The sequence below is a fragment of the Cnephaeus nilssonii genome (assembly GCF_951640355.1).
Source record: "Cnephaeus nilssonii genome assembly, chromosome: 20".
Taxonomy (NCBI): Eukaryota; Metazoa; Chordata; class Mammalia; order Chiroptera; family Vespertilionidae; genus Cnephaeus; species Cnephaeus nilssonii.
The window spans coordinates 48,072,484-48,090,965 of NC_137091.1; the positions used below are offsets into that span (position 1 = coordinate 48,072,484).

General features: G+C 44.7%; 2 protein-coding genes across 13 annotated transcripts in view; both read left to right on the forward strand.

Annotated features, from left to right (window-relative positions):
• Positions 1–18,482, forward strand: part of LOC307092384 (uncharacterized protein) — a 129,569-nt gene that overhangs the window by 106,115 nt on the left and 4,972 nt on the right. For 9 of the 12 annotated variants that reach the window (XM_079759677.1, XM_079759668.1, XM_079759672.1 and 6 more), the window contains 3 exons: positions 6,728–6,872; positions 12,248–12,374; positions 15,807–15,880. In XM_079759677.1, coding sequence (XP_079615803.1) covers positions 6,858–6,872; positions 12,248–12,374; positions 15,807–15,880 — 216 coding nt within the window. In that variant the 5' untranslated portion in view covers positions 6,728–6,857. Of the gene's footprint in view, positions 1–3,714; positions 3,850–4,945; positions 6,168–6,695; positions 6,873–12,247; positions 12,375–15,806; positions 15,881–18,482 lie in introns of those variants that run through there. The other 3 variants (XM_079759671.1, XM_079759669.1, XM_079759679.1) reach the window with 3 other exon arrangements.
• On the forward strand, positions 13,003–14,340 carry LOC307115971 (ubiquitin-conjugating enzyme E2 variant 1-like). The gene has a single exon (XM_079799553.1). The coding sequence runs from the start codon at positions 13,479–13,481 to the stop codon at positions 13,920–13,922; it is 444 nt and encodes a 147-aa protein (XP_079655679.1). The 5' UTR covers positions 13,003–13,478; the 3' UTR covers positions 13,923–14,340.

Below are 18,482 nucleotides of genomic sequence, written 5' to 3' on the forward strand. Positions count from 1 at the left end.
CGACACTCTATCCACTGAGCCAAACCGGTTTCGGCAGGAAGCACGAGAAATCATGTTTTTTGTTGTTGTTTTGTTTTGGCAAATCATGTTTTGATCTAGTGAAGAAGTGGCCAAACCTTTTGCCAATAGTACATGAAGCAGAAGAACCACCTGGGCAACCCATAGACTCATAAGAAATATCAAATATTGTTTCATTAAAGAATCAGTTTTGGGTAGTTTTACATAACAGATAATGAACTTGAGATGCTGAATGTTAAGGACTGAATTGTGTCCCCTCAAAATCAATATTTTGAAGGCTTAACCCCCAATATGTCTGTATTTGGAGAAAGGGGGTTTAGGGAGGTCATTAAGGTTATATGAGGTAACAAGAGTGGGGTCCTAACCTGATAGAAGTGGGGTCCTTATAAAAGGAGAAAGAATAACCTGTCTGTACATATTCTTGGACTTTTATATAGATAATATTATCAAGAAATGATAGTTTAATATCTTTTTAAAAAATATATATTTTATTGATTTTTTACAGAGAGGAAGGGAGAGGGAGAGTTGGAAACATTGATGAGAGAGAAACATCAATCAGCTGCCTCCTGCATACCCCCTACTGGGGTATCTTTTTTTTGAGCTAAGTTGGCAATGTTTATTTCTGATATGTTTATTTAATTCTGGAATTAATGTTATTTAATTTTATTATTTCAGAAAGCATTCAAATGTGCTTTCTGAAATAATAAAAGGTATGTAGTGAAAAAATAGTATTTAAGCAAATTTAATTCAAGTGTCAAACACAACATTTGTTTTAGTAATGCAGTTTATCACAATTTTCTTTAAAAGTTTTATATTTAAGCAATGCTGTTGTCCTAAATGATCACATGTCTTAGTCTTCCAAGTTTCATATCCCAGGTTGTGTCCCTCTGAAAGTTTCTGGAACTCAGCCATGTTGAGTCTTGGTCTCCCTGGGGAATGAGGAAGGGAGCAGGAAAGGATGCTGGTGTGAGTATGAAATTGCCCATCTACCCAGGGAGAGTTGTGGTTTCGCCTTGTAGTTCTTCATCCTCACACAGACCTTTGCAACTCTTTGTTTAATGAAAGTGCTTACATGAATTCCTATTGCAGTCATGTTCCCTGGTTCAAGCCCCTCCCCATCTCCAGGCTTCACTGAGATCCCAGTTCCTATAGAGTTGCTTCAGCCTCACTACCAACATCTGCCTGCATGGCCGGGGGGTTGGGGGAGAATTAGCTCCTGACATAACCATTTGCAACTGTTATTTTCCAACACTCCTGGAAATCTTTCTGAGTGCTTTCATAATATACTAGAGGCTCTGTGCACAAGTTCTTACACAGGTGGGGGTCTCTTGGCCTGGCCAGTGATCAGGGCTGATCATGGCCATCTTGAACAGTCTTGGGGAGGGACCACTGGAGGTTGGCTGTGGGAGCACACTGACCACCAGGGGGCAGCTTCTGCATTGAGTGTCTGGCCCCTGGTGTTCAGTGCGCATCATGATGACTGGTTGTTACATCGACAGGTCATAATTGTCGCTTAGGCTTTTATATATATAGATTTGAAGCTAAATGTGTGAGTCACTGACTTCCAAACTTCACCATTGGGAATGGAGAGGGATGTTGACATGCAGACATCACAGCTGGAGGGTGTGTCAGGAATGTCTGAAATTTGGAAATCACTTTTAACACATCATTTCTGGAGGTTGCATTTGCCCCTGTGGATTATATCGTCTGTCACAGAGAAGGCTCCTGTTTGAAGCAGGTAAGGCTTTATCAGGGTTTTTGTCAGGGCATTCTCCTCCGTTCAATTGGTGTCTGTATCTGTATTAACCCAAAATCATACCACTTGCTTCCTGTTGCTTTGTAAAATGTTTTACAGTGTAAAAAAGTGAATCTTGCCCTAACCGGTTTGGCTCAGTGGGTAGAGCATCGGCCGGCGGACTGAAAGTTCCCAGGTTCCATTCCGGTCAAGGGCATGTACCTTGGTTGTGGGCTCGATCCCCAGTGGGGGATGTGCAGGAGGCAGCTGATCATTGTTTCTCATCATTGATGTTTCTAACTCTCTATCCCTCTCCCTTCCTCTCTGTAAAAAATCAATTATATATATATATATATATATATATATATATATATATATATATATATTTTAAGTGAATCTTCCAACTTTCCTACATTTGAAGTATTTTTTCTCTCCTGAATCTCTTTTGCTTAAATTACAGCCAAAACTGTCTTGGAATTTCCATAGGTAATCTATTTATTGTGTAAACACTTGGAATATTAAGGAATGGCTCAGTTTATTTTTATCTGTTTTCCTTAGCATTGTTGTGTCAATTCAGTGTGTAAATACGGTCATTTTCACTGTATTTGTAGAATTGATGGTCTTTATGTATTTATCTGTATATTATATGTGGTGTCTTTTCTGGCTTTCGATGGCAATACTAAGGTGTGATATTTAATTGGCCAAAGCAATTAAATACTTATATAGGTTAACCATAATAGTCTGGTCTGACTTACTCTAAGTTAGAGGTTTTATAAACAGGTCATATCTTTAAAGTAAATAAAGATTTATAAAACTGTAATGAATTCCTATATTCATAAAAATACTGGAAAATAATCAAAATAAAGAGAAAATAGTGATGGGATTAAGTAAATAGATAATAGTTATTATCTTATAACTGTTTTAAATATTGTTGATTTTAACATTGTTTTGCTTCTCAAATATAAGGAAAACTTAACAGGAGATATTCTACATTATTAGCAATATCTCATTAACTGGGTTATAGGGACTACTAAAGTAAAACAAATTCATTTAAAAATGCATTCCCAGAACACAAAGACCACAACTTACAACTAGAAAATTTTATGCTTTGAAAAATACATAAATTAAAATCTGTTTCCCACTGTGTTGGATGCGACCTTATCTCTTCATGTGCCTAACCATGAATGGATATCTGGGTCTGTCTCTGACACCCCATCCACCTGCTTCCCTAACTCAAGCTGCCTCTCCATTCAGATGGGGGGACAGGGAGGGGCTGAGAGAGCAGGCTACCCTTCCCCTCCCCCTCCTCACTGAGGGTTTAAGGATCCAGGCAAATCACGGGCAGAAAGTTTCTGGTTTCAAACCCAATATGCCCGCACTTTGAATTCTCTGTAACTTCCCTGTGAGAATGTGTTACCGGCTGTGAAGATCCTGGAAAGACACCTCCTGGGACATGTGCAGCTGAAGGGCAGGCCCGCCAGTAGCTCTCAGCACCGCCTCTGGGATCTGGAAACTTCTGTGTGAATTCCAGATGCCTCCTCCCCTCTTTGTGCTTTGCCACAGCTGCCATTTACTCGCTAGCACCCCAATAAAAGAACAGCCCCTCTATCTGGGGAGCCTTGTGCCATCAGAGGGCACCTGGCCCTTTCCTGCCTTTAAAGAAGCAAAATACCCGCCCTCTCTCTGCTCCTGTCTCTTCTCTCCCTGGTGAATCCTGTCACAGCCGCGTCACCAGCCAAACCCCAACAATGACGGGGGAACTCCCCCAGGAGGGGCTGTCCCTGTGGGAGGAGGTGAGGGACCCAGGGCTGCCCCCTCGCTCCTGCCCCGCCCTCCCTCCCTCTGTCCCCGCACAGGCCCCGCCCCCACCGCGGAGTCGCTCAGCTCAGGCGCTGGCCCCGCCCATCCCGCAGGGAGGCGCATGCGCAGTTCCTGGCAGACGCGGAAGCGGCTGTGGAGGGGAAGGTGGCGGTTCCCTGAGGAGGTGTCTGTGCTTTAAAGCCGCTGCTCTCCGCCCCCTCCCCGCAGGGAAGGCTGAGGGCGCTGCGGGCGCTGAAGTCCGTGGTGAGGTCCCCGCCCCGGAGCCCCTCACAGCGGTGAGTCCGGTCCCGGGCGGCTGCGCAGTGGAGGCGCCGCGTTCCTTTGGGGGAAACTGAGGCCCGGCCCGCGGTCTCTCCGCCTGTGGCTGTGGGCCCCCCGCCTGCCGCGTGGTTTTCCTGCTGAAAACCATCCCCGGGGCCGCCGGTCCCCCCGCGGGGCTGGAAGTCTGGGTCAGGGGGTTCCCGCCCTTTGCGCCCCTTCCCCGCCCGGCGCTTTCCGCCCACAGAGCCCGGATGGCTCCCGGCCTGGGGGTCTGCACCCCGCCTTCCTAGGCCCCCCCATTAATAAGGGGTCTGAGTGCCCGGGGAGCACAGTGTCCATGGGGTGGGGCTCAGGGGAAGAACGCGGTGTCCCCAGAAGAGGTGACCTGCCCGCAGGGAGGGCTTTGTGGGGGCGGTGACTGCGGGGGGCGGGGACCCGGGCTGGGGGGTCAGGAGGGGGAGGGAGAGAGACAGACACGTGGGAGGAGGAAGGCCCATAGGGGTGTGGGAGGACTGGACGGCGATGGTGGGAGTGAGGGGGGAACTCGGGAAAGCAGCCTGAGGAGGAGGTAAGTGGGGAAATAGGGGGAGGGGAGCCCAGAGAGAGGAGGGGAGCTGAGAGGGAGAGGGTCCTGGGGAGCAGAAGTGGGGGCCGCACAGGAGGAGGCAGGTCAGACGGAGACACTGGTTCGGAGGAGAAGAGTTGGGGAGCGAGTGCAGGGACGGAAAGGGGGGCTTAGGGAGGAGGGAGCAGAGGGGGAGCAGCGCGGAGTCCCCAGCTGTGGGGAGCAGGACAGACTGTAACGGGCAGCAGCGGGGACACGGGCGTGGGGAGGGACAGACGCGGACGTGTGTGGAGATGGAGCGATCAGAGACCAGGAGAAAGAGCACCGGAAGGGAAATAGGTTTCAGGAGGTTCATGGTCCAGGTGTAGGGACAGACAGAGAGAAAAGGGGGGAAAGAGCAGGGGAGGGGGGACACAGGAAAGGACCACAGAGGAAAGAAAGGGAACAGGGAGACAGAGACAGATCCATGGACAGAAATACATGGTAGTGGGAGGAGGGGAATCCTGATCTGTGTGAGTGGTGAGCTGATGGGGTGTGGATGGTTAAGTTTGATAAATTGGCTTGTGGCTTTATACGTTTACTTTAACAACTAAATTATTTAAACATATTTGAATGAGAATTACAGATCTCCAGTTCATAAGGCTTGCAAATTGTATAATTATTTGCTTCCATTTGCAACTTTTATTCACACAGAGGGAGAGACTGGTATGTTCCTGATGGGTCCCTTGTCATTTCACGGGATGGCAAGAAGGAGGTGACCCTGGACAAGAAATGACTGAGTCTGCCCCTCTATGGTGCTTTATCAAGGAATATTAGAAGCATCAATCTTTTTTTCTGATCCTTGGATTTGCTTTTTCTATGTCTGATATTTAATTCATGTAAATGGTCATTAACTTCTGAAATCAGCATTGGTGACATCTCACACTCACCTCTTATAATTCTTTTCTTAGTATAATGTGGTCTTCACCTTTTTAAAGCTTTAAACCTGGAAATAATTACATTAGAAAGAAACAACCCTAATTGTTTTTGGTTGTAAATATATTGTATGTAGCTCAGATTCTGAGCTCTGCATCCTCCTACTGTCTATCACACCTGGGGACAGCCATTGGCACTTAGTACTATGAGGGGATCTCAGTGTGCACTTGGTACGGATGTCAATGATCTCTTTTTTTTTAATATATATTTTTATTGATTTCGGAGAGAGGAAGGGAGAGGGAGAGATTGAAACCTCAATGATGAGAGAGAATCACTGATTACCTGCCTCCTGCACTCCCCCTATTGGGGATTGAGCCTGAAACCCTTGCATGTGCCCTTGACCTTAATTGAACCTGAAACCCTTCACTCTGCTGGTTCAAACTCTCTCCATTGAGTGAAATGGGATAGATCAGGATGTCAATGATCTTAACAGATGGAAGTTAATTCTTTGAGTTCGCCTAATGTTCAGCACCTCTTTCCTTCCCTTCATGTGATCTGTTGATTTAGTGTTTGTGAGCCACAAAGGAGCTGTTCCCCTAAGTCCCGCTTGTCCATTCTCTCAAAATATTGATGGATGAACTGGATTGAACTGGAACGTGGTTCCCACAGAGCCCCTCTATTCATGGTGAAGTCATTTGATGAGCATATTTCAGTAGCTAACTTTCCCCAAAGGCTTTACCATGAAGACCTATTCTCTGTAATTTCCTGGGACAAGAGGAAGGAAATCCGCCTGGGAAACCTGCAGGTGTACAACTTCCTGCTTCTCCCCCTCCCACTACCCAGAGGTCTCAGGTGTGCTGGGTCTGATGTCTGTACCCAGGGCTACTGAAACTGCTCTGGGGGACCCTCCCAGGCCCCAGGAGGGAACTAGTTAAAGATGCCCTGACAACAGGTCCCAGTGCAGGCTTTTTCAGGGGAGGTAAGGGGTGTTTGTTGAGTTTGGGCGTGGAGCCAAGCAGTACGTGCTCTCATTGCTGTTGCAGTTTGTGGAAGTCTTTGGAAGGACAGACACATGAAGACAGACACTAGACCAGCGGTTCTCAACCTGTGGGTCGCGACCCCTTTGGGGGTCGAACGACCCTGTCACAGGGGTCGCCTAAGACCATCAGAAAACACAGATATTTACATACGATTCATAACAGTAGCAAAATTACAGTTATGAAGTAGCAAGGAAAATAATTTTATGGTTGGGGGTCACCACACATGAGGAACTGTATTAAAGGGTCGCGGCATTAGGAAGGTGGAGAACCACTGCCCTAGACAATTCCCAGTGTGGTCTCCATGTGGGAGCTCATTGTTCCTGACTCTCCTGTGACCGAGGACAGGAGGGGTGGCCTTTTCCCCATTTCCAGGTCCTTCTGACGGTGAGTGTGAGGTGAGCTGATGAACAGGCTGCGTGGTCACCTTTGAAGGCAATTCTGTGACTCCTCAACATAGTGTCACCTGAGGAAACAACCCAGACCCCATCAGGACCAGGACCACATGGCAGCTTCTCAGGTAAAAGATGTGTCCTGTCCAGAAGCTATGTTAGCTTTTCCTTGAACATCTGTTGATATATTTCTCTTTCTCTTCCCACCCCTGTGTCCCCTGTCCCCTGTCCCCTCTGCTGTTCCTGTTACAGACTGTCCTGCTCCCCACAGCTGGCTGACTTACTGCTGCTTCTCCCTCTGCTCCTGTACCCTAACCCCCCCTTTCTGTGCCTGCACTCGCTCCCCCCGGTTCTTCTCCTCTGAATCAGTCTCTTTATCTGAAATACCTCCCCCTTTGTTGGCCCCACTTCTGTTCACCAGAACCCCTCTCCCTCTCAGCTCCCCTTCAACTTTCTAGGGCCCCTTCTTCTCCATATTTCTCTACTTCTGCTGTTCTTGCCTTTCCAGGTTTTTTTCCTTTCCTTATTTTTTCCTTTTTTCTTACGGTAGTCAGTGTCAGCAGTTTCTATATTTCCCTTTCTCTTTTTAAACATATGTTTTATTGATTTCAGAATGGAAAGGAGAGGGAGAGAGAGATATAGAAACATCAGTGAGCAGAGAAAATCATTGATTAGTTGCCTCCTGCACAACCCCCTCTGGGGATGGAGTCTGAAACGAGGAGTGTGCCCTGACCAGGAATGGAAACCTGCCTCCTGGTTCATAGGTCAACGCTCTACCTCTGAGCCACACTGGCCAGGCTATACTTCTCTCCTTTGTCCCAGAGCCTTCTCTGCCTTCATTTCATGCAGCCTCCCCAAGGTCATGAAGCATTCCCACCTTTAATTAATGACTTTCAACTTCTCAGAACATTCTTTTGTGACAGATCCACCTGGGAAGGCAGCCATGTCTAACATTCTTATTGGGATGGGGACAGGGGCTCTCATATCTTTTTTTTATTTTTTATTTTAAATCTTTATTGTTGAATTACAGATGTCCCCCTTTTTCCTACCATTGCCCCCCTCCACCCGGTTCCCGTCCCACCCCAGGCCTTCATCACCCTGTGTCCATATGTAAGATCTTGGGTTAATCTTTCTACTCCCCACCACCTTTCCTCTGAAATTCGCCAGTCTGTTCCATGTTTGCATGCCTCTGATTCTATTTTATTTTGTTTATTAGATTTCTTGTTCATTTTGGGATTCAATTGTTGATAGATATGTATTTATTGGCATTTTATTGTTCATATTTTTAATCTTTTTCTTCTTCTTTCTCTTCTTAAAGAATACCTTTCAACATGTCATGTAATACTGGTTTGGTGATGATGAACTCCTTTAACTTTCTCTTGTCTGTGAAGCTCTTTATCTGACCTTCATTTCTAAATGATAGCTTTACTTGGTAGAGTAATGTTGGTTGTACATCTTTACTATTCATCAATTTAAATATTTCTTGCCACTCCCTTCTGGCCTGCATAGTTTCTGTTGAGAAATCAGCTGACAGTTTATGGGTACTCCCTTGTAGGTAACTAACTGCTTTCCTCTTGCTGCTTTTCGGATTTTCTCTGTCTTTAACTCTTGGCATTTTAATTATGATGTGTTTTGTTGTGTGCTTCTTTGGGTTCCTCTTGTTTGGGACTCTCTGTGATTCCCAGACTTGTAAGTCTGTTTCTTTCACCAGGTAGGATAAGTTTTCTGTCATTGTTTCTTCAAATAGGTTTTCAATAGCTTGCTCTCTCTCTTCTCCTTCTGGCATTACCATATGTAGGGGCTCTCATATCTTGAAGAAGGGAAATGTAAGTTTTAGGTTCAAGTGGCTGCAGCATCAACTCTTGATCAAGGGTGAGAAAATGCACATTTGACTGCTCAGAATAGCTCAGAAATTTCTGAAAGAAGAGAAAATAAAAGAGACTTGCTTACTAGATTAGTATGAAAGAGTTGGTAGGTAAATATTCTGTTAGCTTACAGAACATGAGAGGGACACGTGGATTGACACTTGCAAAGTTAATGTTTATTTGTGAGCATTTTCACATAATTCTTTATTTATTGGGGTATTTTTGCCAAGAATGTCACAGCAGTGGTGACCTGACCTTCCGTGTGCCTCAGTCAGGTGATGCCCATTGTTCAGTCCACCTGGTGTTCACGTGGCAGAGGTGCTCCCCTCACTGTAGAGTTCATAGTCTCCCTTTCTCAGGAACAAGGGTATAGTAGGGAGTTAATGAAAGTTGTGCAAAGACCATCACTTCACTTTTGGAAATGTCCTTCTTGTTAGTTTGTGTTTGCTTTGGAAAATGAAGGACTTATTTCCTACAGATCATTGGTTTTCTCATGGGACTTTAAACAATCAGGCCTTGATTATTTAAATTTTCATTATATTCTACTAGAAGCCCAGTGCACGAAATTCGTGCACGGCAGAGGGTTGTCCCTCAGCCCAGCCTGTACCCTCTTCAATCTGGGACTCCTGGAGGGATGTCCGACTGCCCGTTTAGGCCCGATCCTGGTGGGATCGGGCCTAAACGGGCAGTCGGACATCCCTCTCACAATCCAGGACTGCTGGCTCCCAACTGCTTGCCTGCCTGCCTTCCTGATTGCCCCTAACCGCTTCTGCCTGCCAGCCTGATCACCCCCTAACCACTCTGCTGCCAGCCTGGTTGATGCTTAACTGCTCCCCTGCCAGCCTGTTTGCCCCCAACTTCCCTCCTCTGCCAGCCTGGTCACCCCTAACTGCCCTCTCCTGCAGGGTTGATCACCTCCAACTGCCCTCTCTTGCAGGCCTGGTCCCTCACAACTGCCTTCCCTTGCAGGCCGGGTGCCTCCCAACTGCCCTCTCCTGCTGGCCATCTTGTAGTGGCCATCTTGTGTCCACATGGGGGCAGGATCTTTGACCACATGGAGGCAGCTATATTGTGTGTTGCAGTGATGATCAATCTGCAGATGACTCTTTTATTAGATAGGATAGAGGCCTGGTACAGGGGTGGGGGCCATCTGGTTTACCCTGAAGGATGTCCTGGATCAGGGTGGGGTTCCCTTGGGGCGTGCGGCGGCCTGAGCGAGGGGCCTGTGGTGGTTTGCAGGCCGGCCACGCCCCCTGGCAACCCAAGGGGAGGCCCTGGTATCTGGAATTTATTTTCCTTCTACAATTGAAACTTTGTAGCCTGGGGCGGCAGCCATTTCTGTGGCAGTTAATTCACCTTCTACAATTGAAACTTTGTAGCCTTAAGTGGGTGAGCCCGGCCAGGGTGTGCGGAAAGCTTTGCTTCCCCTGTTGCCGCCGGCAACCCTTGCCTGCTCTCTCAAGCTCCATTCTGCCGCCATTTGTTTGAATTTGTTTACCATCTATAATTGAAACTTTGTAGCTTGAGTGGAGGCTTAGGCCTGCAACGGCTATGGAAAGCTTGGCTTCCTCTGTTACCTGGGAAACCTTGCTCTCTGTGGCTGTAGCCATCTTGGATTGGTGTTAATTTGCATACTCGCCCTGATTGGCTGGTGGGCGTGGCTTATGTAGCGGAGTGATGGTTAATTTGCATATTACCATTTTATTAGAGAGGATACTCATATCATGGATATACCCTTTCTACATGATCACTTTTTGTGTTTTCTAGAAAGTTTCCAAGACTGATGTTATTAATGTATGTTCAAATTCTTTCAGTTTCTATGACATAGCTCCCCACTAATGATACATAAAAATTTTGAAAGAAATAATCTAGTAAGAAAAATTAGTTCCCCCAGGCTGGAGTGGTGGAGGGCTTGATTCCTGGTCCAGGGCAAGTAGCTGCTAGGTACCCGAGGTACGCAGCCAGTGCATGTGTCTCTGTGCCTCATTCATGTTGATCACGCGCGCTCTCTCTCTCTCCCTTTCTCTCTCTCTGTCTCCCTTTGTGCCTCTACCTCCCTGCCTTCCACTCTTGAAAAGTCTACGGAAAAAATCTCCACAGGTGAGGATTTACAACCACACGAAACAATAGGTATACCTTGTTTTCTATCCATATGTTTCTCTCCTTATTGTGTTTATAAAACACTAGGGGATCATCATACACAAATAGATTCATGAGATTTATGGAATCACTAAACCAACTTGATTTCATAGTAAAATATGTGTCTGCTTAAACTGTTAACATTTTAGCTATTTTTCCCAAGTATATTTTTATGGATTTCAGAGAGGAAGGGAGAGGTAGAAGAAATAGAAACGTCAGTGATGAGAGAGAATTATTGATCGTCTGCCTCCTGCACATGCCACCGTGGGGATTGAGCCCACAATCTGTTCGTGTGCACGGACCAGGAATTGAATCAGTGACCGCTTGGTGCATGTGTCAGCGCTCAACCACTGAGCCACAGCAGCTGGACCAGACAGAATAATCTTTTTTTTTTTTTTTGTAATATATTTTATTGATTTTTTACAGAGAAGAAGGGAGAGGGATAGAGAGTTAGAAACATCGATGAGAGAGAAACATCGATCAGCTGCCTCCTGCACAACCCCCACTGGGGATGTGCCCACAACCAAGGTACATGCTCTTGACCGGAATCGAACCTGGAACCTTTCAATCCACAGGCCGACGCTCTATCCACTGAGCCACACCAGCTGTACCAGACAGAATCATCTTGTTCTAAGATTACTCATAGTAAATTTCCAACTAGAATTGTGGTTCCTATGTGTCCTATTCCATGAGAACTGTATTCCATTAGCAAACCCTTTTAGTTCAAAGTTCTGTATGAATTTTTCCTTTTGTGTCCTTTTTCTGTGTATTCAGAAGTGTGGCACATGATGCGGAAAAATTGGCATCACAAGTAAGAAGTGAGCTTGTTGCACATGTGGAAACACAGGCCCCATCTCAGAACCTGGATCAGAATCTTTGTCTTTACAGAAGTTTATTTTGTTGTGTTCTGCTTTACACGTGAGACGAAGTCCATATACTTCCAATGCAGCATGACATTGCCATCTGAGAAATATATACCGCTGACTCTGAACAATGCAAAAGCAGTACTCAGAAATCCATATGCCTGTTTTCATGCCTTAGTTTTATTTATTTTTTGAAATATATATTTATTTATTTCAGAGAGGCGGGGGCGAGGGGGGAGAAAGAGAAAGAAACATCAATGATGAGAGAGAATCATTGATCTGTTGCCTCCTTTACAACCCCTACTGGGGATCCAGCCTGCAACCCAGGTATGTGCCCTTGACCAGAATCAAAGCCGCTACTCTTCAGTTTGCAGGCTGACACTCTGTCCACTGAGCCAGACCAGCTATGGCCATGCCTTAATTTTAAAATTTATTTTCTTTTAAAGTAAAATATGGATTTGTCAGCATGTGTCAGTGTCAGAAAACACATCAGAGAATGGTACTGGGGCATAGTGATCTTATTGGGTAATTCAGGATACTCCCCTAAGTCCAAAGGTCTTCTCCTGAAACTGTTTTCATGTTGGATGACATTGTGAACTCTTCTGTTGACCTCTTGGTTACTGTCTTATCTTTCAGGAACCGTTGACCTTCAGGGATGTGGCCATAGATTTCTCTCAGGAGGAGTGGGAATGCCTGGACCCAGCTCAGCAGAAATTGTACCTGGATGTGATGGTGGAGAACTACAGCAACCTGGCCTCCCTGGGTGAGGTTGACTTCCTTCCTGAGTTCCTACTCCATCCTCAGCGTTTTGTTTCCTTTACTATTTTAACATCTTGGAGGGTCTTCTGCTTTCTGTGGTAGATTCTTGCTCTCCAGGGACAAATTGGGCACTGGTTTGTTTGGCTCATTGGATAGATCACTTGGTTGCAGACTGAAAGGTCCCTGTTCAATTCTGGTCAGGCCTATTCCCGGAGTTGTTGGCTCACTTCCCAGTAGGGGGCGTGCAGGAGACATCCTATCAATGATTCTCTCATTGATTTTTTTTATGTTTTCCTCTCCCTTCCCCTCTGAAAGCAAGAAAAAAGTATATATTTTTAAAAAGGAACAAATTTGGGGTCCTTGTGTGTAGAAAACTTTGTGATGTATATGAATTAGGAACTCAGTGTTTGCACACTTTACATGTTATCTACACTAATTAAGTTACTATCAGAAAATAATATTTTGGAACATAATTTTGTAGAATATTCTAACATTCTACCATGTCTTCTGGCCAGAGGACAAACTGAATTGGATATGGGAAAGCCTCTATCAAAATTCACACTCCATTTTTTTTTATTTTTTAAGATTTAGTTGATTTCAGGGAGGAAGGGAGTGTGAGAGAGACATACAAACTTCAACTGGGCATTAATTGATTATTTTGTATGTGCCCTGACCATATGGGTGGGTAAAACTTTTTGAATTCGTGTTCTCTGTATAAATTGCCGGATATGAAATCATTGTGTTACCTGGTACTTGTTTGTAAATATTGAAAACCCTCCATTGTGTTTGTTAGTGGCTACACCAGTGTTTTTATTATCATGCTGACAGTGTGTGAATGTTCTCTTTTCTCCACTTCATTGGTAGTACATGTCATTTTTGATTTATGGATGATTGGCATCCTGTTATGTGTTTGGTGGTATTTCATGGTGGTGTCCATTTGCATTTCTCTGATGATGAATGAGCTGAACATCATTTAATATGTCTATTGCGCATCTTTTTGTCTTGTTTGGGAGTTTTGGTCATTGTACCTATCTTGAGCTTTCCTTGAATCCTTCACTGGGTCTTAGAGTACTCAAAAAATGTCATTTGGGAGGGACAGCGACGCAAGATGGCAGCCACCACAGGCTCAAGAGTAAAAGTCCCTCACAATTTTCGACTGTTGGAAGAACTCGAAGAAGGCCAGAAAGGAGTAGGAGATGGCACAGTTAACTGGGGTCTAGAAGATGACGAAGACATGACACTTACAAGATGGACAGGGATGATAATTGGGCCTCCAAGAACAATTTATGAAAACCAAATATACAGCCTTAAAATAGAATGTGGACCTAAATACCCAGAATCACCCCCCTTTGTAAGATTTGTAACAAAAATTAATATGAATGGAGTTAATAGTTCTAATGCAGTGGTGGACCCAAGAGCCCTATCAGTGCCAGCAAAATGGCAGAATTCATATAGTATCAAAGTTGTCCTGCAGGAGCTCTGGCGCCTAATGATGTCTAAAGAAAATATGAAACTCCCTCAGCCACCTGCAGGACAGTGTTACAGCCACTAATTAAAAAGAAAACCACAGGCCCACCTCTCCCCCATTCGATTTAAGCAGTCTTTATTTGCCACAGCAGTAAATTTTCTAGATACGTCTTGTAAACCTCAAAGTACTGGAAAGGAAGCTCCCGTTCAAAGGCAGCTTATCTTAAGATACTGTAAATGATACTAATTTTTTGTCCATTTGAAATATATAAGTTGTGCTATGACAAATCATCCTGTCAAGTATAACCACTGTCCACATAGTTGAACTTCTGAGATCAAGAATGTATATTTAAATTGATTCCCATCATAACTGGTGGGGCACATCTAACTCAACTGTGAAAATACACATCACACAATCACCTTGCTGCTGATTACATGACCTAGGGGCTCTGCCTTCTCCCTCCCCCCCCCACCCCTTCTCCCTACAACAGCCCTCCTGCTTGGGGTGGCTTGTTAGAGTAGATGTGAAGGTTTCAGGTCACAGCCTGTGGGACTACTGCTGGGTGTGTGTGGGTGCTTCCTTTGCATCCCTGGTTTCCTTTTTTTAAGTCTTAAATTATGCCCCTCCCCCTTCCAAGCCACCATCCTTTCCCCACTCTACTACCACCCTTGGCCGAAGCATAGATTGTAACCCTCTCTGCTCCCCTCCGAAATTGGCCTTTGGTGAGGAATTCAGGTGTTTTTTTTTGTTGTTTTTTTTTAAAATATATTTTATTGATTTTTTACAGAGAGGAAAGGAGAGGGATAGAGAGTTAGAAACATCGATGAGAGAGAAACATGGATTCAGCTGCCTCTTGCACACTCCCTACTGGGGATGTGCCCGCAACCAAGGTACATGCCCTTGACCGGAATCAAACCTGGGACCTTTCAGTCCGCAGGCCGACGCTCTATCCACCGAGCCAAACCGGTTAGGGCAGGGTTTTCTTCATAACTTCCCCCACCACCTTTATATCGAGGGGTGCTGCTTCCTCCTTCCTCCTCTTCAAGTCCCTTTCTTGCAACATCACCACCCAATACTTTCTATGACACTCCCTTGCTTTGGCCAGAAGCCATCAGGTAAGGTTGGAAAGAGTCTCTGACCTCCCTCGTTTAGTTTTGGAACCACATTCATTTATTCTCCAGCAGCCCAAGAAATGAAAATTGGGTCCGCAGCCCTGCCACTCTGCTGTCATCATCAGCTGATGTTTGTTTTTTAAGCTCAGGAAGGCCACAGAAGACACTTGTAAGCACATATGATCCATCTGAATGAATTTTGCTGTTGTTCCTACCATTGCTTTTGCTTTTACAAATTGAAGTTTCAAACACAGCTCTCATTTGGTCATCTTTGCAATCCATTTGGGTCTAGTTTGGAATCTGACAACTGGAACAAAAAGAACTTTGAATTCGGTGCATACTTTTGTTTTAGTGCTGCAGCTTCTCTGATTCTCAGCATGGATTAAGAAAGAACTCGATGTGTATGGCAGAACCCCAAAATTGGCAGGCTTGACTTCCTGGCAAATGGCTGCGTTTTTCCACTTTTCTGTTCAGGACCACTAATTGCTGAGATGTGGATGCATACCGAAATAAAAGTGATTCATTGTGTTATAAAGGATTTTTTTTTGTTTATAATTTAGTATTTGTGTAAAACCACCTTTCAAAGCAGCAACTATCAAGTCTGAAAAGCAATTGATGTTTTCATTAATCTTTTTCTGGTGAAAACCTTAGTTGTAAGGATTTAACATCCTGTAAGTAAAGTTTAACATAACAGTATTCCATAAGCAGTCTTTTTATTGTCAGACCATTGCCTGATTTTAATATAATAAAAAAAAGTGTGTGTTAATTTAAAAAAAAAGTCATTTGGTCAGTACTTGCTGGTAACTTCAAGGTGCGCTCACCTGATTATCAAAACTGAAAATTTGTTTTCTTTCAGCTATGTCATCTGAAGATGACGAGGCCTTTATCCCAAATACTGCAATACAAGATTTATTCTCTGAAATAATACTGGTAAGATATAAAAGGTGTCGCTTTGGTTATGTACACTTGGAAAGTCTCGGTATTTAAGGAAAAATGATGAGAACAGAAGTTATTAATATAAACAAAACTAACCTGGAACAGTTATCATAATAAAATTGTTTTTACCTAAAGAGGTCAAGTGTATTATGCATTTGGGAAACCTTCCACTTTAACCCTTTGCACTCGCTTGCTTTTTTCTCGATTCCTTTATTCTACTCGGGATTTAATTTTTTAAATACCCCAGATTTTACAGAGCACGGCAGTAGAATAAAAAACTGGAGTTTCTTTTCATACAAACTTACTTATTTGGATTTTTTAATATTTCAAATTATTGATACATTCAAAGAGTATAAAAAGAGCTGCTACCGATGATAACCGTGTCGAGTCACACTCGACATCCGAGTGCAAAAGGTTAAAGTCAGTTACATTGGCAGATCAGTGTGTTTCTGCACGTGAAGGTTCAAAACAACTTTTAATGTTATGCATTCTTGGAAAGGAAATCTGGATAAAGTAGGAATTCACATAGTCTGGAGTGTACATAATCATTTGAATTTTGTAAAATGTAGGGTGGGAATAATCTTACATGCTATCATTTCTAAAATGTAGAGATTTACAATCTATATATATAAAAGCCTAAGCAACTGGCCAACTGGCCGGTAGCTGTGACATGCACTGACCACCGGAGGGCAGATATTCAACACAGGAGTGGAAACCATAGGCATGGAAACATGGAACAGACTGATGAATTTCGGTGGGAAGGGGGGAGAGCGGGAAGAGATTAACCTAAGATCTTATATGCATACTAGAGTCCCAGTGCACGGATTCATGCCTGGCCTGCAGAGATTGGGATGTCGGCTCTTTGACATCCCCCGAGTGGCCCCGGATTGTCAGATGGCGCAGGCCAGGCTGAGGGACCCCACTGGTGCACAAATCTGTGCACCGGGCCTCTCGTATACCTATAAATTTAAATATGCTCAATTGGGCAATCGTTATTATTAACTTTTAAATATATTTTTATTGAATTCAGAGAGGCAGAGAGATGGAAACATCAATGATGAGAGAGAATCATTGGATGCCTCCTACATGCCCCCCACTGAGGATGGAGTCCTCAACCTGATCATGTGCGCTTCACTGGAATCAAACCCAGGTCCCTTCAGTCTGCTTGCCATAGCTCTAACCACTGAGCAAAACCAGCTAGTGCTTTTATTATTTACTAGAGGCCTGATGCATGAAGATTCGTTAAATAGGACTTTCTTCACCTTGCTGCCGACACTGGTTTTCCTCTGGCACCTGGGACCCAGGCCTTCATTCTGGCTGCTGCCTTCCCCCTTCGCTTTGGCCGGAGGCTTTGCTGACTTCGGCTGGAGTCTGTAGTCTTCGCTTCGCTCCCGCAGTAGCACTGCTCCTGTAGCACCTCCCTCCCTCCCTCCACCCCCTGCCCTCCCTTTCATAGCAAGCGTTCTGCCCCGCCCAGCTGTTCAGCACCTGGAGCAGCTGAGAGGCGGGGCCGCCTCCATCCTTGCCCTGGTAATTTGCATATTCCCTCCTGATTGGCTGGAGAGCGTTGCGAAGGTTCGGTCAATTTACACATTTCTGTTTTATTAGTGTAGATTTTATCCAAAAAATATATATTTTTTTAATCAGAGAGGCAGGGAGATGAAGAGAGAGAGGCAAACATCAGTAATGAGAGAGACTGGCTGCCTCCTGCTTTCCTCACAATGGAGACTGATTCTGAGGTTGGGGCTTGTGCCCAGATAGGGAATGGAACTTACCTTGTGGTTCAACTTCAGACCCAACCATCAAACCATGTTGGCTGGGCAATTTGACAATCGTCTTTTGTTGTTGTTAATATATTTTATTGTTGTTTTTTTTCAGAGAGGAAGGGAGAGGGATAGAGAGTTAGAAATATTGATGAGAGGGAAACATTGATCAGCTGCCTCCTGCACACTTCCTACTGAGGATGTGCCCGCAACCAAGGTACATGCCCTTATCAGAATGGAACCTGGGCCGAAACCGGTTTGGCTCAGTGGATAGAGCGTCGGCCTGCGGACTCAAAGGTCCCAGGTTCGATTCCGGTCAAGGGCATGTACCTTGGTTGTGGGCACATCCCCAGTAGGGGGTGTGCAAGAGGCAGCTGGTCGATGACTCTCTCTCATCGATGTTTCTAACTCTCTGTCCCTCTCTCTTCCTCTCTGTAAAAGATCAATAAAATATATTAAAAAAAAAAGAATGGAACCTGGGACCCTTCAATCTGCAGGCCAACACTCTATCCACTGAGCCAAACTGGTTATGGCTGGCCATTTTAAAATTTATTTTATTGTTTTAAGTAACAGGTCTTGGTTTTATTGACTTTTTGTATTTTTTTAAAAATATATTTTATTGCTTTTTTAAAGAGAGGAAGGGATAAGGATAGAGAGTTAGAAACATTGATGAGAGAGAAAAATCAATCAGCTGCCTCCTGCAAACCTCCTACTGGGGATGTGCCCGCAACCAAGGTACATGCCCTTGACCGGAAGTGAACCTGGGACCTTTCAGTCTGCAGGCCAATGCTCTATCTGTTGAGCCAAACTGGTTAGGGCAGGGCTGGCAATCT

Coding starts and splice junctions, on each gene's coding strand:
- LOC307115971 (XM_079799553.1), top strand. CDS start 13,479: ATGGCAGCCACCACAGGCTCAAGAGTAAAAGTCCCTCACAATTTTCGA.